The sequence below is a fragment of the Stegostoma tigrinum genome, chromosome 21 (assembly GCF_030684315.1).
Source record: "Stegostoma tigrinum isolate sSteTig4 chromosome 21, sSteTig4.hap1, whole genome shotgun sequence".
In the NCBI taxonomy this organism is placed as follows: Eukaryota; Metazoa; Chordata; class Chondrichthyes; order Orectolobiformes; family Stegostomatidae; genus Stegostoma; species Stegostoma tigrinum.
This window is the reverse complement of record NC_081374.1, coordinates 19,238,977-19,266,860: the sequence shown is the minus strand read 5'-3', so window position 1 is coordinate 19,266,860 and position 27,884 is coordinate 19,238,977. Positions and strand designations below refer to the sequence as shown.

At 43.8% G+C, this 27,884-nt stretch overlaps 2 protein-coding genes across 10 annotated transcripts in view; both read right to left on the bottom strand.

The window, feature by feature from the left end:
• The window catches only part of LOC125462769 (C4b-binding protein-like), a 49,502-nt gene extending 35,864 nt beyond the window's left edge, over positions 1 to 13,638 (bottom strand). For 7 of the 9 annotated variants that reach the window (XR_009447003.1, XR_009447004.1, XM_048553113.2 and 4 more), the window contains exons 1-2: positions 13,240 to 13,509; positions 441 to 641 (exon numbers count right to left, since the gene is read on the bottom strand). Coding sequence is in view for 7 of the 9 variants with exons in the window: in XM_048553113.2 (XP_048409070.1) it covers positions 441 to 641; positions 13,240 to 13,315 (277 nt within the window). In the remaining 2 variants the exon portion in view is untranslated. Of the gene's footprint in view, positions 1 to 440; positions 642 to 11,727; positions 13,188 to 13,239; positions 13,510 to 13,568 lie in introns of those variants that run through there. The other 2 variants (XM_048553120.1, XM_048553119.2) reach the window with 2 other exon arrangements.
• A 5,940-nt stretch (positions 13,639 to 19,578) lies between these two features.
• Positions 19,579 to 27,884, bottom strand: part of LOC125462905 (sushi, von Willebrand factor type A, EGF and pentraxin domain-containing protein 1-like) — an 81,550-nt gene continuing 73,244 nt past the window's right edge. Inside the window, exons 53-55 of the mRNA XM_048553401.2 lie at positions 26,988 to 27,072; positions 22,453 to 22,563; positions 19,579 to 20,932 (exon numbers count right to left, since the gene is read on the bottom strand). Coding sequence (XP_048409358.2) covers positions 22,479 to 22,563; positions 26,988 to 27,072 — 170 coding nt within the window. The 3' untranslated portion in view covers positions 19,579 to 20,932; positions 22,453 to 22,478. The remainder of the gene's footprint in view (positions 20,933 to 22,452; positions 22,564 to 26,987; positions 27,073 to 27,884) is intronic.

The window sequence follows — 27,884 nt, the reverse complement described above, 5'->3', positions numbered from 1 at the left end:
ACGAGTGGGACCAAATGGTCTGTTTCCGTGCTGTACCTCTCTATGACTAAGTATAAGCTCCCTTCCTTTCCTGCATTTCTCAGCTTAGAAGATGATTATTTAGGAATATTAACGTGCAACAATTCTGCAATTTGGCATTGAGTATCTAAAATGTCTCAATTTGGAGTCTAATCTTTCTAATGTGAGATTGTGCTTCCGAGTTTTGAGTATTAAGACTAAGGACATTTTTGATACATCAATTATTTGTTGCCTCACCTAATAAACAGATTTCAGGCTCATATTTCACAGGTTAAAAAACAAAACGTACATATTTTTACTTATAACTAATCACGAGTGTTAATTATAACTTATGAAAATGCAGTGGTTCCAGCAAGAATCACTTACTAAGTAAAAGAATAGAAAAGGAGAAAGATCATAGGATTAAATAACTCATTACTTACGCTCACAAATGACCTCTAGTGGTGTCCATGTTGAATCTTCCTTGCAAGTAACAGATCTTGAACCATTTAACATCGCTTTCTTAAATACATAACCCAAATTACATTTATAAGTGATCTTCGTACCCACATCAAACAAGGTCTCGGAAGTAAATTCGTTAGTTGGGAATCCATTTTCTAAATGTGGAGGTTTGCTACATTCACCTTTAAAAAAAACACAATTATGCTCATTATTTCAGTAGCATATAACTTCTAGGTAGCTAAGAGACCAATCTCTAACTCCAAAATCTCTTCCTCTAAACATCATTCTTTCTAAGTATCAGGCGTTTTCATTTCACTTTAATTTCTTGATATCTTGCACTTTATTCTTGTCTTCTACTTCTCTATGTTAGCATTTTCTCTAACTATAATCCCACTTTTTCTTTCTTTATAAGTTATTTAAAACTTATATATAAAAACAATGATTGTGACAGCTCCTCTGGGGAGAGCAGTCATAGACCAGCACAAGGGGAAAGCAAATAAGAACCGCTATAATGGTAGAAGACTCAATAATGAGGGGTACAGACAAGTGTTTCGATGTTCACAGATGGGATTCCAGAATGGTGTGTTGCTATCCTGGGGCCTGGCTCAAAGATGTTATTAAACATCTACTGGACATTCTGAAGGCGAAAGGGCAGTCAGATGTCATGTGACATTGATAGCAATGACATAGGTAGGAATAAGCAGGAGGTCTTGCAACAAGTAGTTGGGGTATAAAAAACAAAACTGCAGATGCTGGAAATCAGAAAGAAAAACAGAAACTGCTGTAAAAACATAGCCGGTCTGGCAGCACCTGTGGACAGAAAGCATATTTAATGCTTCAGGTCCAGTGACTCTTTTTCAGAACTCAGAATTTAGGTACCAGATTGAAAAGCAGGACAAAATAACAGTGAGTATACAGTAAGAACATACAGCAGATGGATGTGAGACTGAGAAGTTAGTTAGAGGAATGGCTTTAGATTTCTGAGTTACTGGGTCTGTTTCTGGGGAAAGATTGTACACATACAAATCCAACGTGTTGCACTTGATATCTGTTTGCAAAAGCTGTTGGTAGGCATTTAAACATATTTGGCAAGGGAATGGGTACTGAGTGGAGAAAGCACGATACTGGGTGTCACAGAAACAAACAGAAAATAAACCAAGACAGACTAGCAGGCAGAGCTTTTAATTGTCAAGTTAAGATACAAAGAAGTTCATTAAGGTTGGATAGCATTTATTTTGATACAAGGAGTGTTGCACGTAAGGCAGATGAGTTAAAAATGCTGACTGACACATGGGAATGTGGCATCATGGCTGTTATGGAGACATGTTTGAGGGGCAGGACTACAACTCATATTATAGGGCATAGAATCCTCCGGTGAGACAAAAAGGGTAAAAGAAAAAAAGGTGGTGTCAAAAGGAGTCAATTACTGCATTAAGGAGTGAGGATATCTTAGAAGACTCCTCAATTGAGGCCAGAACCTACAAACAAAAAGGAGACAATCGCTGTTAGAAGTGTACTATAAACTCCAAACAGTTAAGAAATTATAGAAGGGCAGACGTGTAAGGAAACTTGAATAAAGTGTAAGAAATAACAGGACAATAATATCGGGATTTCAACATGCCCATTATTAACTGATATAGACAAAGCGCGAAACATTTAGAAGGGGTGGAATTTTTGCAACTGTACCCAGGAAAGCTTTTAAAGCTGGTGTGTAGACAGTCCTACAAGAGATGGTGCAGTGCTAACCTAACTTTAGGCAACAAAGTCCAGCAAGTTATAGAAGCGTCAGAGAGAGTGTATTCTTGTGATAATGACCATGACTCATTAATATTTAAGGTAGTCATAAAACAGAACAAAGATGGGCCAGAAATAAATTTAACATTGAGTTCAGTGAGCATTCTTCAGAGTTCTAAAGCTCCACAAATGTTGCCAGAACCGTTGAGTTTCTCCAGCAATTCTTGCTTTTATTTCAGATCTTCAGCATGCGGTTATTTGTTTCATTCCAAAAATAAAGGTTTTAAATTTGGGGAAGCCATTTTCAGTATTACGTATGACCAAATTGGACTACAAACTGCTATGTAGATTTTCATGGACATCAGAACACTGGGGATCTTTCAAAAAAGGAAACAGTGAACGTGCAGGGTCTACAGGTTCCACAAAGTTAAAGAATGAGATGAAAAATTCCAGGGAACCTTCAGTATTGAAGAATGTACAGGACTGGAGACGCACAAAAGCTTATAGTAGATACCAAGGGTTTAAAACACTGCAAACCCTACAAGTGTGCAGAAAGAGCTGGGGGTTACTTGAAAACAAAACTAACAAAGTGGAGGGAGGTGGAAATGATCAGCAGGAAAATTAAAAAGCAGTTTAAAAGTAAATTTAGCGGCAAGAGGATAACTAGGGAGACAGTGTGACCCACTAAAGAACTACTAGCAAATTGTGGGTGGAACTGGAAGGCTTAAAAGAGTTCTTTACACCTGTATTCACCATCAAGAAGAAAAATGAGAGATATAGAAATCAGGGAAGAAAACTGTGTTGTACCTGAACAAACGAGCACTGAAAGAGAGGCAGTATTGTTAGTTTTAGTAAGTTTAATACTGGATAAGTCTTGAAATTTAGAGAAGTCCCAGGCTGCCAGGAAGGCAAAGGAAAAGATTACAGGGGCCCTGACACTAATTTTCAAATCCTCTCTGGACACAGGAGAGGTTCCATAGGACTTGGAAAACAGCTAATCTGTACCTTTATCTAAGAAGAGTGGTAGAGATAAACCAGGCCACTATGAGGTCAGTGAGCCCAGCATTAGTGGCAGGAAAACTACTGAAAAGAATTCTGAGAGATTCAATCTTTACATGGAGAGACAGGGATTGATCAAGGATAGTCAATATAGTTTTGGAAGGGGGGTGCTCATGTCAGGCAGGTTTGATTGAGTTCAATTAAGTAGCGTGTGATTCAATGTATGGCTAAAGTTATTGTGGTAGATGTAGACTCCATGGACTCCTTTAAAACTTTGACAATGTTTTAAGCAGAGACTGGTTAAAGTAAGAACGCACAGGAGCCAAAATAATTTGGAAAACTGGATCAAACACTGGCTTGGTGGCAGAAGGTAGAGGGCAATTGTTCAAGGTTGCTTTTGCGACTGGAAGTCAGTTTTCAGTGACATACTGAAGGGTTTGTTGTTAGGTCCCTTGGTGTATACTAATGATCCAGACATGAATATATGAGGTTTGATCTGTAAACTCAGATGACAAACTGATAAGGAGGTAAGTAGTGAGGTAGAAAGTATTAGACTACTGGTCAATGTAGATACATTGTTTGGATGGGCAGAGTAATTAGAATCTAATACAGAAAAGCAAAAAGTGACACATTTTGGGAGGACTAACAAGACAGGGGAGTACACGGTGATTGACAGGATAGAATAATAGGTAGAGAAAGTAAACAAGGGAAAACTAATAAGGAATATAAAAACTAGCAAAAAGTTTATTTAAAAATGTAAAAAGGAAGACAGAGGTCAAAGTGAACATCTAACTGTCAGAAAATCAAATCTGGAGAAATAGTTTTGGGGAACAAAGAAATAGCACAGGAGTTGAACAGATATTTTGCACTGGTCTTTACAGTGTAACATAAATTCAAACATTCCATGAATACTAAAGAATATGGGGAAGGAATCAAGTATCATCACCATCATCATGAGTCAAAGGGCTAAACAGTGGCCGATGGAGTTTAAATTGGATATATACAAGGTATTGCATTTTGATAAGCAAACAAGGGCAGGAATTATATAATTAAAATTAGGACCTTGAGTTGTGTTGGAGAACAGAGGTTCAGATATAGAATTCTTTAGCACTTGTATCACATATAGACAGGGTAGTTAAGAAAGCATTTAGTCATGGCTTAGACCATTGAGTACAGGAGTTGGGACATTGTGTTTAGGTTGTAAAAGACATTATTGAGGCATCTTCTGGAGTGCTGTACCCAGTTCGGGTCACCCTGTTATAAGAATGACATTTCTAAGCTGGAGAGGGTTCAGAAGAGATTTACCAGGACATTGTCAGAGTTATAAGGAGACGTTGGATGTTTTTCCACTGCAGCATTGGAGTTTAAGAGGTGGCCTTTATAGAAGTGTAGATAGGGTGAATGGCAATGCATCTATTCCATAGGATGAGGTATTTCAAGATTACAAGGTATACGTTTAAGGTGAGAGGAGAAAAATTTAAAAAATTATATAAAGGGCAATTTTTCTTATTTTATGTTCGTGTGTAAAATGAACTTCCAGAGGAAGTGGTGGATATGAGTACAGTTTCAACATTTAAAAGACATTTAGATAAGTACTCGAATAAGAAATGCTTGGAGGGATGTGGGCCAAGTGCAAGCAGATTAGACTAGTTAGTTTGGGATGATCATCGGCACAGATTGCTGCATGAGTCTAACAGTAGTAGTACTGGACAAACTAATGAGGCGAAAGGAGAATAGGTCCGCCAGCCTTAGTGGCTTGCATCCTAGGATCCCAGAGATTGTGAATGCATTGGTTATAATCTTCCAAATATTCTCAGATTCTGGAGAAGTTGCAGAGGATTAGAAAACTGCTCCTGAGACACTAATTTTCAAAAATGGAAGGTGGCAAAAAGCAGGTAACTATAGGCCAAGATAGTAGGAACTGCAGATGCTGGAGAATCCGAGATAAGCTGTAGAGCTGGATGAACACAGCAGGCCAAGTAGCGTCAAAGGAGCAGGAAAGCTGACATTTCAGGTCTGGATACCTCTTCAGAAATGGGGGACGAGGAGGGGATTCTGAGTAAATCAGAAGAGAGGGGGAGGCGGATAGAAGATGGATAAAGGAGAAGATAGGTGGTGAGGGACAGACAGGTCAAAGAGGCAGGGGTGGATCCAGTAAGGGTGAGCTTAGGTGGAGAGTTAAGGGGCGGATAGGTCAGTACAGGGAGGAAGGACAGGTCAAGGGGGCACATTGAGGTTGGTAGGTAGGAAGGAAATGGGCGTGGGACTTGAGGTGGGAGGAGGGGACAGGTGAGAGGAAAGACAGGTTAGGGAGGCGGGGACGAGCTGGGCTCATTTTGGGATGCAGTTGGGGAAAGGGAGATTTTAAAAGCTTGTGCAATCCAGATTGATACCATTGGGCTGCAGGGCTCCAAAGCGAAATATGAGTTGCTGTTCCTGCAACCTTCCAGTGGCATTGCTGTGTCACTGCAGGAGGCCCAGGAAGGACATGTTGTCTAAGGAGTGGGAGACGGAGTTGAATGATTTGCGACAGAGCAAGGTGCCAGGGGTGGTGGAGCTGGTGGGGAGTGTGGAGCGGACCAGGGAGTCACGCAGTGAGTGGTCCCTCAGGAAAGCACATAAGGATGGGGACAGAAAAACGTCTTTGGTGATGGGATCAGACTGAACATGGCAGAAGCGCCAGCGGATGATGTGTTGGATCCAGAGGTTGGTGGGGTGATACGTGAGGACGAGGGAGATCCTGTTTTGGTCACTGTGGGGAGGGGGTGCGAGGGTGAGGAAGTTGCGGTCCTTGAAAAACAAGGACGTCTGGGATGTCCAGGAGTGGAATGCCTCATCCTGGGAGCAGATGCGGCTGAGACAAAGGAATTGGGAAAAGGGGACTGTATCAGAAATAATGGGAACTGCAGATGCTGGAGAATCCAAGATAACAAAGTGGGAAGCTGGATGAACACACAAGGCCAAGAAGCATCTCAGGAGCACAAAAGCTGACGTTTTGGGCCTAGACCTTTCATCAGAGAGGGGGCTGGGGAGAGGGAACTGGAATAAATAGGGGGAGGCAGACCGAAGATGCAGAGAAAAGATAGGTGGAGAGGAGAGTATAGGTGGGGAGGTAGGGAGGGGATAGGTCAGTCTCGGGAAGACGGACATGTCACGGAGGCGGGATGAGGTTAGTAGGTAGGAAATAGAGGCGCGGCTTGAGGTGGGAGGAAGGGATAGGTGAGAGGAAGAACAGGTTAGGGAGGCGGGGACAGGCTGGGCTGGTATTGGGATGCAGTGGGGGAAGGGGAGATTTTGAAGCTTGTGATACCATTGGGCGGCAGGGTTTCCAAGCGGAATATGAGTTGCTGTTCCTGCAACCTTTGGGTGGCATCACTGTGGCACTGCAGGAGGCCCATGATGGACATGTTGTCTGAGGAATGGGGGGTGGGGAGTGAAAATGGTTCGCGACTGGGAGGTGCAGTTGTTTATTGCGAACCAAGCGGAGGTGTTCTGCAAAGCGGTCCCCAAGCCTCCGCTTGGTTTCCCCAATGTAGAGGGAGCCACTCCGGGTACAGTGGATACAGTATACCACTTTGGCAGATGTGAAGGTGAACATCTGCTTGATATGAAAAGTCATCTTGGGGCCTGGGATGGGGGTGAGGGAGGAGGTGTGGGGGCAAGTGTAGCACTTCCTGTGGTTGCAGGGGAAGGTACTAGGTGTGGTGGGGTTGGAGGGCAGTGTGGAGCGGACAAGGGAATCACTGAGAGAGTGGTTTCTCCGGAAGGCAGACAAGTGTGGGGATGGAAAAATGTCTTGGGTGGTGGGGTCGGATTGTAGATGGCGGAAGTGTCGGAGGACGATGCGTTGTATCCGGAGGTTGGTGGGGTGCTATGTGAGAACGAGGGGGATCCTCTTGGGGCGGATGTGTCTTCCCACTTCCTACAGACAAAGGGGGTGGCGATGGGTACCCGCATGGGCCCAGCCTCTTTGCAGGATACATGGAACAATCCCTCTTCCAAAGCTACACTGGCCCTTTCCCCCACCTCTTCCTCGTTACATTGCTGACTGTATCGGCACCGCCTCGTTCCCCACGAGGAGCTCGAACAGTTCATCCACGTCACTAACACCTTCCACCCCTACCTGAAGTTCACCTGGACCATTTCTGACACTTGCCTCTGCTTCCATCTCTGGCAACCACCTGGAAACCAATATCTATTTCAAGCCCACTGACTCCCACAGCTACCTAGAATACACCTCCGCCCATCTACCTTCCTGCCAACATGCCATCACATATTCCCAATTTCTTCACCTCTGCTGCATCTGCTCCCAGGATGAGGCATTCCACTCCCACACATTCTCATTTTTCAAGGACCGTAACTCTCCCCACCTCCCCCCCCCCCCACCGCCCCACTACCTGTAATAACGAAAACAGGATTCCTCTCGTCCTCTCGTACCACCCCACCAAACCCCAGATCCAACACATCATCCTCTGGCACTTCTGCCATCTGCAATCTGACCCCACCACCAAAGACATTTTTCTCTCCCCACCTTTATGTGCTTTCCTGAGGCACCACTCTCTGTGATTCCCTGTTCCGCTTCACACTCCCCACCAGCCCCACCACCCCCGGCATCTTTCCCTGCAACCACAGAAAGTTCTACACCTACCCCTAACACCTCCCCCTTCATCCCCCCCCATCCCAGACCCAAAGGCCTTCCACATCAAACACATGTTCACCTGCATATCTGCTAATGTGGTATACTGTATCCGGTGTGGCTTCCTCTACATTGGGGAAACCACTTGGAGGCTTGGGGACCACTTCCTGGAACACCTATGCTTGATTCGCAACAAACAACTGCACCTCCTCGTCGTGAACCACTTCAACTCTCTCACCTACTCCTTAGACAACATATCCTTCCTGAGCCTCCTGCAGTGCCACAACGATGCCACCTGAAGGTTGCAGGAACAGCACTTCATATTCCACTTGGGAACCCTGCAGCGCAATGATCAATGTGAACTTCACAAGCTTCAAAATCTCCCCTCCCCCAACCGCATCCCAAAACCAGCCCAGCTTGTCCACACATCCCTAACCTGTCTTTCCTGCCACCTCAAGCCCGACACCCATCTCCTACCTACCAGCCTCATCGCACTCCCTTGACCGGTCCGTCGTCCTTGTACTGACCTATCCCACTCACCTTTACTGGCTCCACCCCGCCTCTTTGACCTGTCTGTCTCCTCTCCACCTATCTTCCCCATTATCCATCTTCTCTTCTCTCCCTATTTCAGAATCCCTTTCCCCTCCCCCATTTCTGAAGAAGGGTATAGACCCAAAACATCAGCTTTCCTGCTCCTCTGATGCTGCTTGGCCTGCTGTGTTCATCCAGCTCTACACCTTGTTAACTATAGGCCGATGAGCTTTACATCTATTGTTGGAAATATACTGGAGTTAATAATTAAGGAAATAATAGCAGAGTATTTGGAAAATCATCTAATCGAGCAAAGTCAGTATAGTATCCTAAAAGGGAAATCGAGCCTGCCTAATTTCTCACAGTTTTCCAACAAAGTCTCAGAGTGGATCAAAAAATATTCAACAAGGTTTGTCAAAACAGATTAAGCGATGAGGCCATGGCGTTGACAACTAGTACAGTGGTGCGGATGAAGAATTAGCTAGTGGGCAAAAAACAATGAACGAGAATAAGGGATTCTTTTTCAGGGTGATGATCCATGGCCAGTGGAGTTTGACAGGGATCAGCACTATGGCCAGAACTATTTACAATACATCTGGTCAAAAGTCACATCACCAGGTCATAGTCCAAAAGATTTATTTGAAAACACAAGCTGTCACAGCTCAGCTCCTTCTTCAGGCATATTGTGAGACAGTGTGTATAAGACACAGAATTTATAAGCAGCAAGGTAGCAACCCTACAACTGGCCATCTCTTGCTGACTCTAATCAGTTAAGGAGGCCGCTTACTTAATTGCAAAAATCCAGATGCCTTTCCAGTCGTCACATGAAAATTAAAGGTTTTATCAATGTAGGCAAGAGGTGACACCTCAAGTCAGACGATGCATTTTAGATGCGAGGTCTTGCTTAGAATCTGTGTGTTTTAAACTGGGGTCAGTTTTGTTTCTGAGTAAAACAGAATGTATCTGCATCTACACAAACATCTTGCATCAAATTATTCATATGTTTCTGTGTGTGCACGAACTAGAAAAAGAAAGCACGCACACCTGTGTGAACATGCTTGACAGTGAGTGTATATATGCATGAGTGTATGTGACGGAGAGGGTGTGTAGCTGTCTGAGGGAGTATATAATGTCGTGGGGTCACCTGTAGTGCGACACGAACCTCAGATCACAATTGAGGCTGTCCTTAGGGGTATGGAACTTGGCTATCAGCCTCTGCTCAGCGATTTCGCACTGTTGTGTATCTCAAAGTCCATTTTGGAGGACATTTACCAAAGACCAGAGGCTAAATGTCCTCGATCCCCGAGTTGTGCCCCCACTAGGAGGAAACACTCTTGTCTAGTGAACATTGCATAGTGTCCACTCCTCCACTGTTGCAGAGTCTGCATGGTCTCACCAATATACCATTCATATTTAAGATAATAAAATGTGAGGCTGGATGAACACAGCAGGCCAAGCAGCATCTCAGGAGCACAAAAGCTGACGTTTCGAGCCTGGACCCTTCATCAGAGAGGGGGATGGGGAGAGGGAAGTGAAATAAATAGGGAGAGAGGGGGAGGCAGACCGAAGATGGAGAGTAAAGAAGATAGGTGGAGAGAGTATAGGTGGGGAGGTAGGGAGGGGATAGGTCAGTCCAGGGAAGACGGACAGGTCAAGGAGGTGGGATGAGGTTAGTAGGTAGATGGGGGTGCGGCTTGGGGTGGGAGGAAGGGATGGGTGAGAGGAAGAACCGGTTAGGGAGGCAGAGACAGGTTGGACTGGTTTTGGGATGCAGTGGGTGGGGGGGGGGGGGGGGAAGAGCTGGGCTGGTTGTGTGGTGCAGTGGGGGGGGAGGGGACGAACTGGGCTGGTTTAGGGATGCAGTAGGGGAAGGGGAGATTTTGAAACTGGTGAAGTCAACATTGATACAGGCTGCAGGGTTCCCAGGCGGAATATGAGTTGCTGTTCCTGCAACCTTCGGGTGGCATCATTGTGGCACTGCAGGAGGCCCATGATGGACATGTCATCTAGAGAATGGGAGGGCGAGTGGAAATGGTTTGCAACTGGGAGGTGCAGTTGTTTGTTGCGAACTGAGCGAAGGTGTTCTGCAAAGCGGTCTCCAAGCCTCCGCTTGGTTTCCCCAATGTAGAGGAGGCCGCACCGGGTACAGTGGATGCAGTATACCACATTGGCAGACGTGCAGGTGAACCTCTGCTTAATGTGGAATGTCATCTTGGGGCCTGGGATAGGGGTGAGGGAGGATGTGTGGGGGCAAGTGTAGCATTTCCTGCGGTTGCAGGGGAAGGTGCCGGGTGTGGTGGGGCTGGAGGGCAGTGTGGAGCGAACAAGGAAGTCACGGAGAGAGTGGTCTCTCCGGAAAGCAGACAGGGGTGGGGATGGAAAAATGTCTTGGGTGGTGGGGTCGGATTGTAAATGGCGGAAGTGTCGGAGGATGATGCGTTGTATCCGGAGGTTGGTAGGGTGGTGTGTGAGAACGCGGGGGATCCTCTTAGGGCGGTTGTGGCGGGGGCGGGGTGTGAGGGATGTGTTGCGGGAGATGCGGTCAAGGGCGTTCTCGATCACTGTGGGGGGAAAGTTGCGGTCCTTAAAGAACTTGGACGTCTGGGATGTGCGGGAGTGGAATGTCTTATCGTGGGAGCAGATGCGGCGGAGGCGGAGGAATTGGGAATAGGGGATTCATATTTATATAGTTCTCTCAAGCACAGGCACACTCTCTCTCAATCTCTCACACAGACCCAGAGATGAATTATTTCATCCAAGATGTTTGCGTAGTTGCAGATATATTGTTTTGCTCACTAAAATAAAACCTTACCCCAGTATAAAGCACAGATTCTAAGCAAGACCTCACATCTAAAATGCATTGTCTGACCCAAGGTGTCACCTCTTGTATACGTTGATAAAACCTTTAATTATCTCAAGACAACGACTGGAAAGAATCTGGATTTTGCATTTCATGCAGGGTCTAGACCCGAAACATCAGCTTTTGAGGTCCTAAGATGCTGCTTGGCCTGCTGTGTTCATCCAGCTCTACACTTTGTTACCTTGCTGCTTATAAGGTCTGTGTCTTATAAACGATCTCTCACAATAAGTCCGAGGAACGAGCTGAGTCTCAAAAGCTTGTATTTTCAAATAAACCCATTGGACTTTAACCGGGCATTGTGAGATTTTTGACCTTGTCCACCCCAGTCTAACACCGGTATCTCCACATCACGTTACAATATGTGTTAATGACTTGGAGGCAAGAAGTAAATGTACTGTGGACAAATGCACAGACGACACACAAATAGAGGAAAAGGCAGGCTGTGAGAGGAATACAATTTACAGAAAGATATTTAAAAACAAAAAGAGAAACCACTGCGAAAACTCACCAGCTCTGCCAGCATCTCCGCAAACTAGTTAACATTTGAGCTCCATTCAAAACTTCTTCAAAACTGATTGCGGCTAGGAAAAGGTTGGTACAAATGCTGAAAATGGGTGGGGAGGGGGTAGGGAGCATACAACAGGTAGAGACAAAGCAAAGAGAGACAGAAACAATAACTGGACAAAGGAATGTGTAAAGGTCAGCTTGGTGAATCGATGTTGGTTGCTAATGATCCCAATTAGCAGCCAATGGGATGACTGTGATAGCAGCCCATTTGATGACGAGGCTTGGTGTATGGGGGTTGGGGCATGATTGTGGTAGAAGGCCCGACCCAAAATTATTAAACTTGATACAGAGTTCCAAAGGCAGACCACCTTGCAGAACACATATATTCACCCTGAGCTTCCTACTGCCTGCTAGTTCAAGTGTTCTCTGGTCAACAGCTGTCTCAGGCTTGCTGCAGTGCTTCAGCAAACCTCAATGCAAACTCGAAGAACAGTATATCATTTTCCACTGGGGATTCTGCAGCCTTCAGGGTGTTAGTCAACCAGCTGGATTTTGGTGTGCATGTGACTAGATCCCAGATTGTGGGTGGAGCTGGAAGACAGTAAGATTTTAAATCAGTACTTTTGACCTGTATTCACAGAGGTGCAGAGGAGATTCATCGCAATGTTGTCTGGGCTAGCATGTTTCAGCGATGAAGAAAAACTACGTAGACTGGGACTCTCTAGAGTACACAAGACCAAAGGACCACCTGATTGAGATGTACATGATCATGAGTGGGATAGCTACAGTAAATAAGAACAAACCTTTCCTCTTTGTAGTTAGGGATCAATAAGTACAGGCTAAAAATTTAAGGTAAAGGGCAGGAAGCTTGCCAAACGGTTATAGGTCTCCAGAACACTGCCTAAAAGTGTGCTAAGACATGAACCACTGCAGCATTTAAGTAGTATTTAGACAATCACTTGAAGTGCCACAGCAAACAAGGCCACAAGCCAACTGCTGAGAAACTCGGGCAAACTGGTGCTTGATAACCAGCACAGACATGATGGGCTGGAGAGCCTCTTTTTGTACTGTATAATTGCATAATTCCTCATTCGACAATACAGTATCACAACACTAGTGTCATAAATCATTTGCAGGATTTAGAATACACAATCCAGGGAGCGGGGCTTGAAACCAAAAACTTGTCTTTCTTCTTAGCCAGTCCCTTCACACCGAAGGTGGGCTATCTTCCAGCGCATAGCAACTCTAGTCACCCGAAAACTCGCAGGTGCGTGCTTAACTGAGCCACACACAATTTATCGTCAGAAGCAAGATGCTGGCGTCCAATCACTTTCTGTATTATTGACTCAAATGTGTTTGGTTTTTTTCAAAATAGGGCAAAATTTAAAGAAAAACAATTTAACTATCCTTGAAGTTCTGTCAGATTTGCCTCCAACCCTTGAAAAACTCCACTTTGCTCGATACAGAGACAGGCAGGCCTGAAGCAGCAATGAGGAGCCGGGGTGCTGCTTACCGGTTACCCGGGCCACCCCGAACGCCATGACTGCGAGGATCAGTCTCTCCAACATTTCACAGCCCCTCCTTAACATTCGGGGAGATTATGAAAACGCTATAATGTTTTTTCCACGAAACCGTTAGACTCCAAATCGGTATATCAAGCTCTTCTGCAAGGCCCGCCAATGTTTCAGTAGGAAGCCTTTCCTCCTCCCGGCTAGTAACTACCGACGCAACTTTCCGTTAAAACTCTAGCATCGCCTCGTCACCCAAACACCGCATGCGCGTTCCGACTCCCACCCTCCCACAGAACCTCCATTCTCAGCACATGCGCGTTCAGAAACTGACAGCGGATCGAGGAAGCCTCTGCTCATCGCAAGCACGCTCCGACAAACGCCCGCCCGTCCATGAAACCTCCACTCAGCGCATGCGTATTCCGACAACCGCTCTTCCACGAGGAAACCTCAACATAACGCATGCACGTCCGAGCTCTCACCAACGTTTTGATCCGTCTCAGCGCATGCGTGTCAGGACACACCTGCATGTCCAGTTTGCGCCAGCCACCCTTGTTCCGGGTTGTGGTACCCTAATTTTTTAAAGATATTTCGGAGGAAACGGGTTTACTATGACAGAGGTAGTAGGAACTGCTGATGTTGGAGTCTGAGAATAACAAGGTGTAGAGCTGGATGAACACAGCAGGCCAGGCAGCATCAAAGGAGCAGGAAGGCTGACATTTCGGGTCTGGACCTTTCTTCAGAAATGTGGGAGGGGAAGGGGTCTCCGACATAAATAGGGAGAGAGGGGAAGGCGGACAGAAGATGGATAGAGAAGATAGGTGGAGAGGAGGCAGACAGGTCAAAGAGGCGGGGATGGAGCCTGTAAAGGTGAGTGTAGGTGGGGAGTTAGGAAGGGGTTAGGTCAATCCAAGGAGGATGGACAGGTCAAGGAGGCCCCTCTCTCAGGAAGTGTTACACCTGCCCCTAACCATCCCAGGCCCCATGAAAACCTTCCCCATTAAACAGTGTTCACCTGCACATGTGCTGATGTGTTATATTGTATCCACTGTTCCCGATGTGGCTTTGTAGAGTACCTACGCCCAGTTCATGACAAAAGACAACACGTCCCAGTCACGAGATAATGGGAACAGCAGATGCTGGAGAATCCAAGATAACAAAGTGTGAAGCTAGATGAACACAGCAGGGCAAGCAGCATCTTAGAAGGACAAAAGCTGACGTTTTGGCCCTAGACCTTTTTCTGATGAGAGGTCTAGGCCCAAAACATCAGCTTTTGTGCTCCTAAGTTGCTACTTGGCCTGCTGTGTTCATCCAGCTCCACATTTCGTTACCTCCCAGTCACGAACCACTTCAACTCGCCCTCCCACTCCTTCGAATGACATGTCCATCCTGGGCCTCCTCCAGTGCCACAATGATGCCACCCGAAGGCTGGAGGAACAGCACCTCATATTCTACTTGGGAACCCTACGGCCCAATGATCTCAATGTGGACTTCACAAGCTTCAAAATTTACCAACCTCCAATCTCTTCCCAAGACCAGCCATTTCATCCCCCCTCCTTGACCTGTCTGTCTTCCCTCCCTCCTTACTGACCAACACTTATCCCAACTCCCTACCTCCACTTACCTTTATTGGTTCATCCCCGCCTTCTTGACCTGTCCGTCTTCTCTCCACCTATCTGGTCCTCTAACCACCTTACATCATCACCTCCCCTTCTCTCTCTTTATTTTGGAGCCCCCTTCCCCATTTCTGAAGAAAGGTCCAGACCCAAAACATAAGCTTTCCTGCTCCTCTGATGCTGCCTCGCCTGCTGTGTTCATCCAGCTCTACCTTTTACTTTTTTAAAATAATTTACGTGTTGTTTCATTTTTTTAAAAAATAAAGTGCTCTGGACTGACTGACAGATGAAATCTTAACTGGAAACCCGCAATTCATTTTCCTCAATGAAATTCCAAAGCAACAGAAACTGAAAGAGGTTTGGGAAATCTTGGGTGAAGTGTGGTTTAACAGACTCAACAAAAGGGAGTGAAGCATCAGAGGTAGCTGAACAGGAGACCTCAACTGTACTGACAGAAAGAATTTTAAGCTCCTTGCATTTAGTTGGAGGTATTTGGGAAGGATAGGGAAGAGTGTGAAAGGAGACAGTGTACGGTGGAGAAAAGATGTTGTGGTTTATCTTTGCATTTTGGGATCATTTTGCAGTTTTGGAACAGGCGAGCAGAACCCAACACATTATTTGGTCCAGCCGAAGTTGTCACCCCTAACTGTTCAAGTCCAAATATTTTTGAATTAACAGAATAGGGATGTAAGATGTATCAGGAAAACCTCCAATGCCTCCTTAGTTCCTGTGCCAATCTGCTCAATAATCTCAGTCCATCTTCCTGATTATTTTTTCCTTTATCCTCCTGTTCCTGAATGCAGGCAAGTTTGAAGTACTTGTTCAACAATATGCCAGTGTGCTCTAGTTCCAGTTACAAATTGTCCCCGAATCCTTAATGGCCTCTACATTTTCCTTGGTTAGTCTCTTCCCCTTACTATACTTAAATCTTTGGATGCTCTGTGGTCTTACCCTCCAGTGTTTATTCATGGCCCCTCTTTGCTCTCCAAACTGCTTTCTTAAATTTATTCTAGATTCCACTATGGACACTTGATTTGCTCCGTTGCACGTGGTAAGTGTCTTTCTTATTCGTCCTGTGTATTTGTAGACATCCAAGATTTTCTGGGCTGAAAGTAAGGGTGTTATTGAGTAGAGGTTGATCAAAGGTGGAAATCAGAATGTGGTTAAACTGAGGGAAAATGCAAGGGAAGATTGCGGCAGCGGGGGGAGAGTACAACATTGTGAATTTCAAAGAGGCATTGCAAGTAACTTGGGGTGCTTTGTCAAGCAGCAGCTACAGAATAAAGTGGGAGTTTCGATGGGAGGATGAGATTGTGAGTAAAGGGGAGAAACAAGAAAGTGATCATAAATAGATATATCTGAACTAGGGACTGACTATGAATATGTGCAAGGAATATATACAGGGAAGTTAGTGTCCAGAATCCTAATCCAATGTTCTATAGACAAGTATTCCATTCCACTATGGTAATTGGTAAATGTTGTAGACATGCTTGCCAAGCCAGTGGGTTTGGATCCAAATGTGTAATTATTCTGCTAGATAGTATCATCAGTGCACCTCCGGTGAAGCATTGGTGTTCAGTCCTGCTTGTTATTTATATGTCTCAGCTTTTTAGGGTGTTCAGTACCGCTTCCTTGCTGCGCTGAAGTCCTAAAGCAATGTGGGTTATGGTAAGAAATCTAGAAGAGATGCATGAGAAGTCCAGTAAGGCCTTTCTTCGGATCAGAGCAACAAGTTACATTTTCCAACTAAGTTCTGGGCATTAAGACAAGATTGTCATTAGGGAGTGGCAAGATGCCTGTTAAGTAGGATTATTGCAAGACATTCCACATTAAGCAGAGGTTCACCTGCACATCTGCCAATGTGGTATACTGCATCCACTGTACCCGGTGCGGCTTCCTCTACATTGGGGAAACCAAGCGGAGGCTTGGAGACCGCTTTGCAGAACACCTCTGCTCAGTTCGCAACAAACAACTGCACCTCCCAGTCGCAAACCATTTCCACTCCCCCTCCCATTCTCTAGATGACATGTCCATCATGGGCCTCCTGCACTGCCACAATGATGCCACCCGAAGGTTGCAGGAACAGCAACTCATATTCCGCCTGGGAACCCTGCAGCCTAATGGTATCAATGTGGACTTCACCAGTTTCAAAATCTCCCCTTCCCCTACTGCATCCCTAAACCAGCCCAGTTCGTCCCCTCCCCCCACTGCACCACACAACCAGCCCAGCTCTTCCCCCCCACCCACTGCATCCCAAAACCAGTCCAACCTGTCTCTGCCTCCCTAACCGGTTCTTCCTCTCACCCATCCCTTCCTCCCACCCCAAGCCGCACTCCCATCTACCTACTAACCTCATCCCACCTCCTTGACCTGTCCGTCTTCCCTGGACTGACCTATCCCCTCCCTACCTCCCCACCTATCTTCTTTACTCTCCATCTTCAGTCCGCCTCCCCCTCTCTCCCTATTTATTCCAGTTCCCTCTCCCCATCCCCCTCTCTGATGAATGGTCCAGGCCCGAAACGTCAGCTTTTGTGCTCCTGAGATGCTGCTTGGCCTGCTGTGTTCATCCAGCCTCACATTTTATTATCTTGTATTGCAAGTGAGCAGTCTTTTTAACACCAAATCACACCTCATTATTATGCAAGCTCCCATTGTAACCACAGGCTGGATAGAAATTAGAAACTGAGAATTCCCAATATAGAAATCGGCATTTGTATCTGGTGACTCCAGCTTGCAGCTCTGCTCTGGACCACCATGGACTTCTGGCAGTATGGGGGGTGTTGTGCACAGGGAGTTGAAGATTCCCCATTGGAACACATGTTACAGGATAAGAGGGAGATGGGTGAAGCATGCGGGGTATCGTCAACAGCGAGCAGCACCCTTACTTCAAGTTCCAAAACTGGCATATCAACCTAATATGACTCGGGCTGAGTGGTGGGAAGGTGAGCAGATACACACTCATAGATGCATTGGGTGAGGAGATCGGGAGGATACGCAGTTGCAACCTCAATACCTGCAGGTGGGGTGAGGGAAATCTGTCCTGCAGTGTAGCTGATTAGCATTGCTGGTCTGGTCAAGCAACTACAGATCATTTTTGCCTTAATTGCTGACACAGTGAGGTTCTCTCCTGCCTTGGGCAGAAAAAAATGCATAGTCGCCACAGGCCTCTGAGTGACAAGGACCCAGGGCATTTCTTCCACAGTCAGCTGCAGAGAAATGGCAGTGCTCCTAAACCTAAGCTACTAAAATTACACACAGCAGTGTTGGTATCTAGGCTGGCGGGGGATGCAGGAAGCAGGCTTTCTGATGCTTCCTCTGAGGTGTCCCAGCTCTTTGCTTCACACATGTAAGTGACAATATCATGTGGGGTGACCCTCTTGACTGCTGCCACTGTGGACATTGGTACCTATTGGCACATGTCAGACACAGAAGACGGAATATTATGACTAAGCAGTAAAGGTTGTGATGTATGGATGAAATGCATCTTGCGGGTATTAAGGGACTGGCACAGTACTGTTCAAAGCTTTTTATTGTTGATAACTAATGGATAGTTCAACATCTTCACAGGACAAGTCCCTCCACATTATCTCTGGCCAATGTCAACATGCTGTCATCTTAGTGGGTGAGAGGCTGAATTCTGGGCAACCCACGAACCATTCTGACCCTGTCAGACCTGTTATGTGCCATTATCTCCTGAAACAAGCAAAGGAGGGGATGCAGTGAGATGAATGGGAATAACATAGTTGTTTTGTTAGTGCAGCTGAGAGACAATTGGTGAGGTGGCCAGTGGCAGAATAGGATCCTTGATGGGGGGTGGGTACAGAGATAGAGTTAGTATGAGGTTGTTGAAAATGGACCCTGGTAAAGTGGAGAACTGCATTACTGAAGGGTCTAGGCCCGAAACGTCAGCTTTTGTGCTCCTGAGATGCTGCTTGGCCTGCTGTGTTCATCCAGCCTCGCATTTTATTATCTTGGAATTCTCCAGCATCTGCAGTTCCCATTATCTTTGATACTATTTTAACCTCACTGCGAAGCCTCTTCCAGGGATGCCTAACCTGAAGAAGTTACCCTCCTCCCTCCGAAAGCTCTCTGATGAAGGGTCTAGGCCCGAAACGTCAGCTTTTGTGCTCCTGAGATGCTGCTTGGCCTGCTGTGTTCATCCAGCCTCACATTTTATTATTACTGAGCATTCATTTGAGTCATGAAGAGTGGAGTGACAACTTCCCGTCTCCACTGTGGTAAATATATGACTGTGCAGGACAGCTCCATATGCCAGCACTTGATGGGTGCACAATAGCCTTTTAAATATGGTGCTGGTACTAGGGACATTTTAATATCTCAAAATGTCTGGCCAGTGTTGTGAACTTACAGCTAAAATGACTGGTAGCATCAGATGAGAAGGGTGCATAGGAACAGGGTAAGTAGTTTTGAGGTGAATTTGAAACTATCACCTGAGAATACTCACTAGACCTCAATTGGAAGAACTCTATGAAATTCAAGTGACACTGCCCAAAAATGGGAAGATTCTGCACATTGATTCCTATTAAAAACATACACGATCACTTCCTTGACATGTGGAAAATAAAGAAGCTTCAATGGAAGATTTTAAAAAAAAATTGTTCAGAATGATTATTTCAGTGGAAATTCAGAAGTCACAATTTAATAAAAAGGATACAACAAGTTTTATTGAAATGTTTGTTCACAAAACCAATGTATACATAACCCAGATGTGTCTATTAATTATTCAAATACTTTTAGTATAATGGCAAGGCAAACTAAAATAGAATGCAAGTAAAATGTCATAAAAGATACCTGTTAATCTGACATTTGGTACAAAACAAATATCCACAGACTTATGACTTTAAAACATAGCTGCATTTTTAAACAACATGAACTCGTGTGCTGTTTTCATGTTTTCAAGCATCAAAGCAAAAACCTTATGAAAATTAAAGCAGAAATGCAAGACACATTATAGAAATTTTCAAGACCGTCTTATATCTTGAATTGAGGAAGGTTGAATGATATGGAAATACATAGTGATTTGGCATTTAGGTGCAGAAGTCAAAAAAAGCAACATCTCCATACTTCATTACCATAATAAAACCAGTAATGTCTATTCAGTTTTACAGCAAAATAAAAGCATGGAAGCATTTGAGGTGACAGAAATTGTATTACCTCAATGACACTTCAAGATGGGCAATCTGTGGCAATGCCATAGGCATTAATATGATATGAAAGAATTTTACAAAAATGACTGGAAATTCTGATTGTTTTAGCACTGATTAATATCAATATTCTGCCAGCACATATATTGCTTTCGCAACTAGGCATGATCTGCTGAGATGATAGCCCTGGTAATTAAAACTTTTAAATTGAATTAATGTAAAGTTGTGTCTTAAAGATTCACTTGGAGCTGCGATAGTTACTTTAGCTTTGCCATTACCTGATTCACGTGTGCTTTTGCAGGCCTTCCCTCGGAAAGGTAGAATGGGTTTCTTATCAGCTGATAAAACAACCGTCTCAAATAATTTGTACTTATTGTTTTATGAAAGAAGACATGCCATTTTACTGAGCCCACTAGCAGCAGTTTGATGGATTGTTACTATGGAAACATGATATGACTTCAGGTTTTGAAAAATGAGTCAGCCAATAGGATAGGTAAATGTTTCCATTATATTTACTTTTGAAAAATATTATATATTTAAATAGTGGGTTATCACAAATGAAATTCAAAGACTGCTTACAGCATGTGGATGCCCAAAATATATGCTAATTGTTAAAGTGAAAACAAACTGCCTGAACCAACAGAAAATAATATTAAAATACAAAAGAAAAGAGAGATTCTGTAAACTAAACAAATTTTACAAATTTATCTATAATCTGGTATGACATATACAGTCTTTTAAAAAAAAAGCCTTCTGGTTCTCTTGCCACGCATTCCGGACTTGCTGAGTTTCTCCAGCACTTTGCCTTTTTATTTCAAATCTCCAGCATCCACAGTATTTTGCTTTTGTATTGGTAACATATATAAAGTCTGCCATTTATCATATCTTCAAGATGGTGAAAATACATACACATCCATCTATGTTAAAAAGTGATAAGCTGCTGTAAGTTCATGTCAAGTACCGAATACCTAACTTCAAATAATTTATTTTGTAAAGCAATGAGAAGTCAGTGTTACTGGGCTGTACATTTTTCAAAGAAAGTAAACCAGCTCATGTCTGAAACAAAATCAGAAATTGCCCGTAAAACACAACGGGTCTGGCAGCATCTGTGCCGACAAAGCAGAGTTAATGTTTCAGGTCCAGGGACCCTTTCTCAGAACAGGAGAAAGATCTGTTCTGTTTTGTTCTAAAGGAGGATCACTGGACCTGAAACATTATCTCTGCTTTCTCTCCACAGATACTGCCAAACCTGCTGAGATTTTTCAGCAATTTCTGATTTTGTTTCTGATTTTCAGCATCCACAGTTCTTTGTTTTATTTTGTTTACAGCTCAAACCTTATCCTTTTTGGAAACAGTACAGTGACTCAGTGGCAAAGATGTATTAAAATAAATGTAACACTGCACGTAATTTTCACAATAACAACTTTCAAAACAATCTTAAGTGCCCAAAGAAATACTTTTCTTTTGATAATGCATTGTAGTCGGTACTGCATCGGTTTCCAAAATTTAAACAAAAGAAATTCAAATTGTTTTATTAAAATATAATTGTTGTTGGGTGCAATTCTGAATTTTCTTTACAGCAGATAAGGATTAAACATATGTCCTTTGAATTGCTTTTGAGGGGAGACTGTGGAGGGCTACACTTTGAATAAACTGTTCTTTAGTCTCGATCTATTGGGAAACAAAAAACAAACCAAAAGTCTAAGTACCTGATACTTAATAATGGAAAATAGCAAGATTATGCAAGCTGTTGTAGTATTGGAATAGCCGAGAAGAACTTGAAATATGAAGGTTAATCCTTTATTTGTGTGATGACTATTTAACTGACTTTTAAAATGATTAAACCCAATAATAACACCAAATCTTTCCTCAATTTGGGACAGCAAATATTACTCAGTCATGGGAGAATCTAGGACCAGTGGATTTAGTCTAATAATAAAAGAGGCACTAACTTAAGACTGAGATGAGAAGGAATTTCTTCTCTTGGAGTTGAGAATCTATGGAAGTCCTTGCCATAGAGAGCTATGGGGGCAAAGTATATTTAAGGCGGAGATGGATAGCTTATTGATCAGTAGGGGAAAATCAAGGGTTGTGGGGAAAATGTAGGAAAGTGGACATGCAGAATGTCAATCACCCATGATCCTAATGAATGGCAGCCTATTTTTGTTCCCATTTCTTATGGTCTTTATTATGGTCTGACATAAAACTAAGATGATGTACAGAACCCCACCTGCACCCTACTCTTGGTCACCAATTAAGATGTCTGAAAGTAATTGATAAATAATGTTTAGCAATATAGGAATGGAGAATTAGGGTCACACAGATCAGTAAAAATTCAAAAATTCCCATATATGCTCAAGCCTAAATACTTTAACACAACCACAAGATCACGAACAGCACAGGACAGTTTGTGAAACAAAATTACACAAAGACTTACCTTTTATCATTTGAAATCTTCAACAATTATACTGGACGATTACAGGATTCAGAATGAGACATTTGGTTATCTGGTAAGCTCATGGGAACACTGCTGGCAAGGTAATATTCCCTAAAAAGGATACATGATATGCATAGATTAAAATATGATTATACAATTTTTTGGGAATTAGTGCACATTAGCAAAAGACAAAAGCAAAAAACTTAGTGCAGAAAGAAAAATGCACCACTTCATTTAAGTAGGTTAAGTTAATTGAAATTCATATTCATCAAGGCAAAAGTAATTGTTACAAATTAAATTGATCAATTCTGACAGTCAGCAACATCATACTCGTATGGAGCTTGTCATTTTCAGCCATGGGAAAATATAGGATTCAATGTTTAATTTGTAGCTACTAATCAAATTAACAAGCACGATGCTTAATTTTACAAAAAATCAAAAGAAGTGTCAATTTCCAGTAATTCATGGTGGGTTTCTTTTTCTTGATGCTCATCTTTGCATGATCTACATTTCTACAGCTGTGTTATCATGAGTTTACCAGCACCTGAAGTAGTTGCCATTGCTGGGAACTTTCAGACACTTTCCAGACACTGGGCCTAAATTTAAAGCCCAGCTGTGCACAAAAATCAAGCTGCCAGCCAGGAATTGCCCTTCACAGAAGGCATAATGGAAGGGAAATGAAAGGGAAAAAAAACGTTTCTGAGGGTAGAGAAAGATAATGGGAACTGCAGATGCTGGAGAATCCGAGATTCTCCAATCCAACCCCACCACATCCGGCACTTTCCCCTGCTACACTTGCCCCCACACCTCCTCCTTCACCCCTATCCCAGGCCCCAAGATGACTTGCCACATCAAGCAGATGTTCACCAGCAGATCTGCCAATGTGGTATACTGCATCCGCTGTACCTGTTGTGGCTTTCTCTACATTGGGGAAACCAATCGGAGGCTTGGGGACCACTTTGCAGAACACCTCCGCTCGGTTCACAATAAACAACTGCACCTTCCAGTCACAAACGATTTTAACTCCCCCTCCCATTCCTCAGACGACATGTCCGTCCTGGGCCTCCTTCAGTGCTATAATGATGCCACCCGTAGGTTGCAGGAACAGCAACTCATATTCCGCTTGCGATCCCTGCAGCCCAATGGTATCAATGTGGATTTCACCAGCTTCAAAATATCCCTTCCCCCCACTGCATCCCAAAACCAGCCCAATTTGTCCCCGCCTCCCTGACCTGTTCTTCCTCTCACCTATCCCCTCCTCCCACCTCATGCCGCCGCCTTGACCTGTCCGTCCTCCCCAGACTGACCTATTCCCTCCCTACCTCCCCACCTATACTCTCCTCTCCACCTATCTTCTCCTCCATCCATCTATCTTCAGTCCACCTCCTCCTCTGTCCCTATTTATTTCAGAATCCTCTCCCCATCCCCCTTTTCTGATGAAGGGTCTAGGCCCGAAACGTCAGCTTTTGTGCTCCTGAGATACTGCTTGGCCTGCTGTGTTCATCCAGTTTCTGAGGGTATAGAGGTGACATTTCATTGAAAATAGCAGATCATAATCAAATGTAGTCTGTCTTTACATCATCAGTCTGTTTGGTCAACTGTCATTGTAATACAGCTACAAAAGCTGCAGACATTATATATCCTTCATGCTTTATTCTTGAAACTGTCTGGAGTTGTACTCTTTCTGTAATTGCTTAGCATAGCATAACATTTTGTTAGTGTTGAAATGTGGCAACATCACATGTTGTAAAGTCTTCAAACAGTTGTTAAAAGTTCACCTTTATTAAACAGTTAAAGTGAAGTCACAAACAAAAAGCAAAAGAAGCTGAGATAATAAAATGTGAGGCTGGATGAACACAGCAGGCCAAGCAGCATCTCAGGAGCACAAAAGCTGACGTTTCAGGCCTAGACCCTTCATCAGAGAGGGGGATGGGGAGAGGGAACTGGAATAAATAGGGAGAGAGGGGGAGGCGGACCGAAGATGGAGAGTAAAGAAGATAGGCATGGAGGCGAAGACGGCGGAAAAACTGCTCTATGTCCAACCGTGACTGGTTTGCTTCAGGACATGGTCGAGCAGTTTCAAGGCTGAAGAGATTACAAGAGAGTTGCAATGGGAGAGAGATTCCCTGAGGTTGGTCCGGAGGGAGGAGGGTAACTTCTTCAGGTTAGGCATCCCTGGAAGAGGCTTCGCAGTGGGGTTAAAATGGTATCAGAGATAATGGGAACTGCAGATGCTGGAGAATTCCAAGATAATAAAATGTGAGGCTGGATGAACACAGCAGGCCAAGCAGCATCTCAGGAGCACAAAAGCTGACGTTTCGGGCCTAGACCCTTCATCAGAGAGGGGGCTAGGAAGAGGGAACTGGAATAAATAGGGAGAGAGGGGGAGGCGGACCGAAGATGGAGAGTAAAGAAGATAGGCATGGAGGCGAAGACGGCGGAAAAACTGCTCTATGTCCAAAAGAAGCTGCATTTGTTTCTAGTACTAAAGAAGAGCTGCTTGCATTTTGACAAACAAATTTGTAGTTAATGAATAATCACCCAGCTTACATCTATTAGAAGCAGGTGTCAGTTAAATCCTGTCTGGCACCAAAAGTTGCACTGTTTTATCATGCTGCATGACGTTACTCCCCCTCAATGTCATCATCTTTTTCCTTGGAAGACTGCAGCTGCTTTCCCAACTGTTCAGTTCTCATCACATCTTCTCTCTGCCTGTTCCAGTTGTGCAGAGCGTAACATGCAAGGATTACATTGCATACACTGTCTGGAGTGTAATGCAGTGACCACCCCCAAACCCAAACACACACACAAACACACAACCAATCCCCCAGACCAATATAAGCAGAGGAACCTCAAATTCAGGAGTATCAGAGATAATGGGAACTGCAGATTCTGGAGAATCCAAGATAACCAAGTGTGGAGCTGGATGAGCACAGCAAGCCACGCAGCATCTCCTCCTGAGATGCTGCTTGGCCTGCTGTTCATCCAGCTCCACACTTTGTTACCTCAAATTCAGGAATTGTTTTGTTTGTTTCATTACAGACCTACCTGAAGAATGAGCTGTATTATCTAAATTTGCCCTCATTTAGGGGATTGCACAAGGGAGATATCAGTTAGGATTGCAGAGGGTAGGCCTTTATTCCCTGAAGCCATTCTTTTAAGGCCTGGCTTTAGAATGAAACAGGAAGCCAAGAGTTGTCAAGTATAAAGACAACATGGTAGATCCAAGATACATGTTGCAGATTTCTAAGATACGGCACTGATGATCACAAATGACCTGTCTTTTGACCAAGTAGAAACCTTTTTAATGATGAAGCCTGTCACATTAGGACATTATTCTTGTAGCATTAAGACAGCAATCTATAGGGACCTGCACACGGAAGAAAGAAAGCTACATTGGCTTAGCCTATCGCTTGGGGACCAGCACTGACATCATGAAGAAACATGAAAATGTGCTGTTTGCTGTGTGCTGTGATCCAACATAAACTGCATCGGTAACAGCCTTGATAGATCTTTGCAATGAAGATTCAGCAATTCATACAGGTCCCAGTGCATTCTTGGAAGCAGATAATGACAAAAATTCTACGCAACTGTCACCTTGATGGCCACAGGGATTAGATGACCACCCAGCCCCTCAGTTCACAAGTCTTGCTCTAGCAAATGATTCAGTTCCATTAGAGTGTTATGTTATAATCAGATTGGGAACTGCAGCTGCCAGGTAGCTGTTCAGATTTAAACAGAATTAAATTATGGGAGATGCTGAAAATTTGAAATAAAAACAAATAGGGCTGGAGAAACAGTCAGTTTGGCAGCATCAGAACCAGTTCCACAGAAGGATCATACCAGTCTCAAAACATTAACTGTTTCTCTCTCTGCACATGCTGCCTGAACTGCTGAGATTTCCAGCACTTTCTCATTTCATATCTGCTCAGACTTTCTTGCTGTGAGTTACACTGCCATCCTCCCCAATGCCTAAGAAAATTGTAAACTGTATAAATGAAGCAAGCTTAAGTAATATTGAGGTTTTAATGCCTGCAAAAAGGCCCTTCATTGCTCACAAACAACATCCTTGTCAGATCATTAGAACCTCGGATGGAACATTGAAGAACTAGCCCAATGTTGGGAATCTTATTTTTCCCAATCTCAAAACATTTTCCCAAAAGACTCAATATTACACAAGATTCAATCCACTGGCTGGTCTTTAGGGTACTACTAATCAATGGCCCTGCTCAAATGAAGAAAGTGATGGCCGAATGTCAAAGCTTTCAAAATGGTCTCCTAACTGAGTTGTTCCATGGAAAAACTGTATTTGTTAGGTTTATTTTCTCCCTGGCATCAAGTAAAGTGCAACAAGAAAACAAAGCAAAACAAAAATTTATGCTGCAGGGTAGCAGATGGGTGGGTGGAAGATTCAGGAACAGGAGGGACAGATTGGAATAGTACATGAGGAAAGGAGTGGAATAAAGATTTAAAAATGTTACTGGATAGCTTTATTGAAAATACAAAACTATTTAACAAATAGAAAACCATCTTACCCTTTGTTTGATGAGAATCGTTTTCGATAAAAGCACACAACACAGAAAATCAAGCCAAGGACAGCAATAACACCCATGTTAATTCCTTTAAAAAATGCATAAGATACACAATGATTCAATTAGAAATAAACCTTTGGATACTTCAAAGTAGAGATTCATCAACCAGTTTTTTTAAAAAAAGTTGGAACATTAAGGTGTTAGGAGGAAGGTATAGAGGAGACGTCAGAGGGAGATTCTTCACCCAGAAAGTTGTGAGCGCGTGGAATAGTTTACTAGTGGTAGTCGTGGAAACGGAGTCATTAGTGACATTTAAGCGACTGCTGGACATGCACACGGACAGCAGTGAATTGAGGGGAATGTAGGTTATTTTATTTTTGGATTAGGATTATTCCACGGCACAACATTGTGGGCCGAAGAGCCTGTACTGTGCTGTACTTTTCTATGCTCTATGTTCTATGTTTCTTAAACTGGAAACATTTCCTTAAATTGAACACATTTCAATTCCAAATACTGCTATATTAGCACCCCTTTATAGCTTTTAACTTACTGTAAAATTTCATTCCTATAACTGGATTCAATAAAATAAACTATCAAAAACTATACAACTGAGAAAAATGTATAATTTCACATACGATATTGCTGAATATATCTAGTTTATAAAATTAAGCAATGTGGGTTATAAGTGGGTTATAAAATTCCATCCCCTATTCCCAATTCCTCCGCCTCCGCCGCATCTGCTCCCACGATAAGACATTCCACTCCCGCACATCCCAGATGTCCAAGTTCTTCAAAGACCACAACTTTCCCCCCACAGTGATCGAGAACACCCTTGACCGCGTCTCCCGTATTTCCCACAACACATCCCTCACACCCCGCCCCCGCCACGACCGCCCAAAG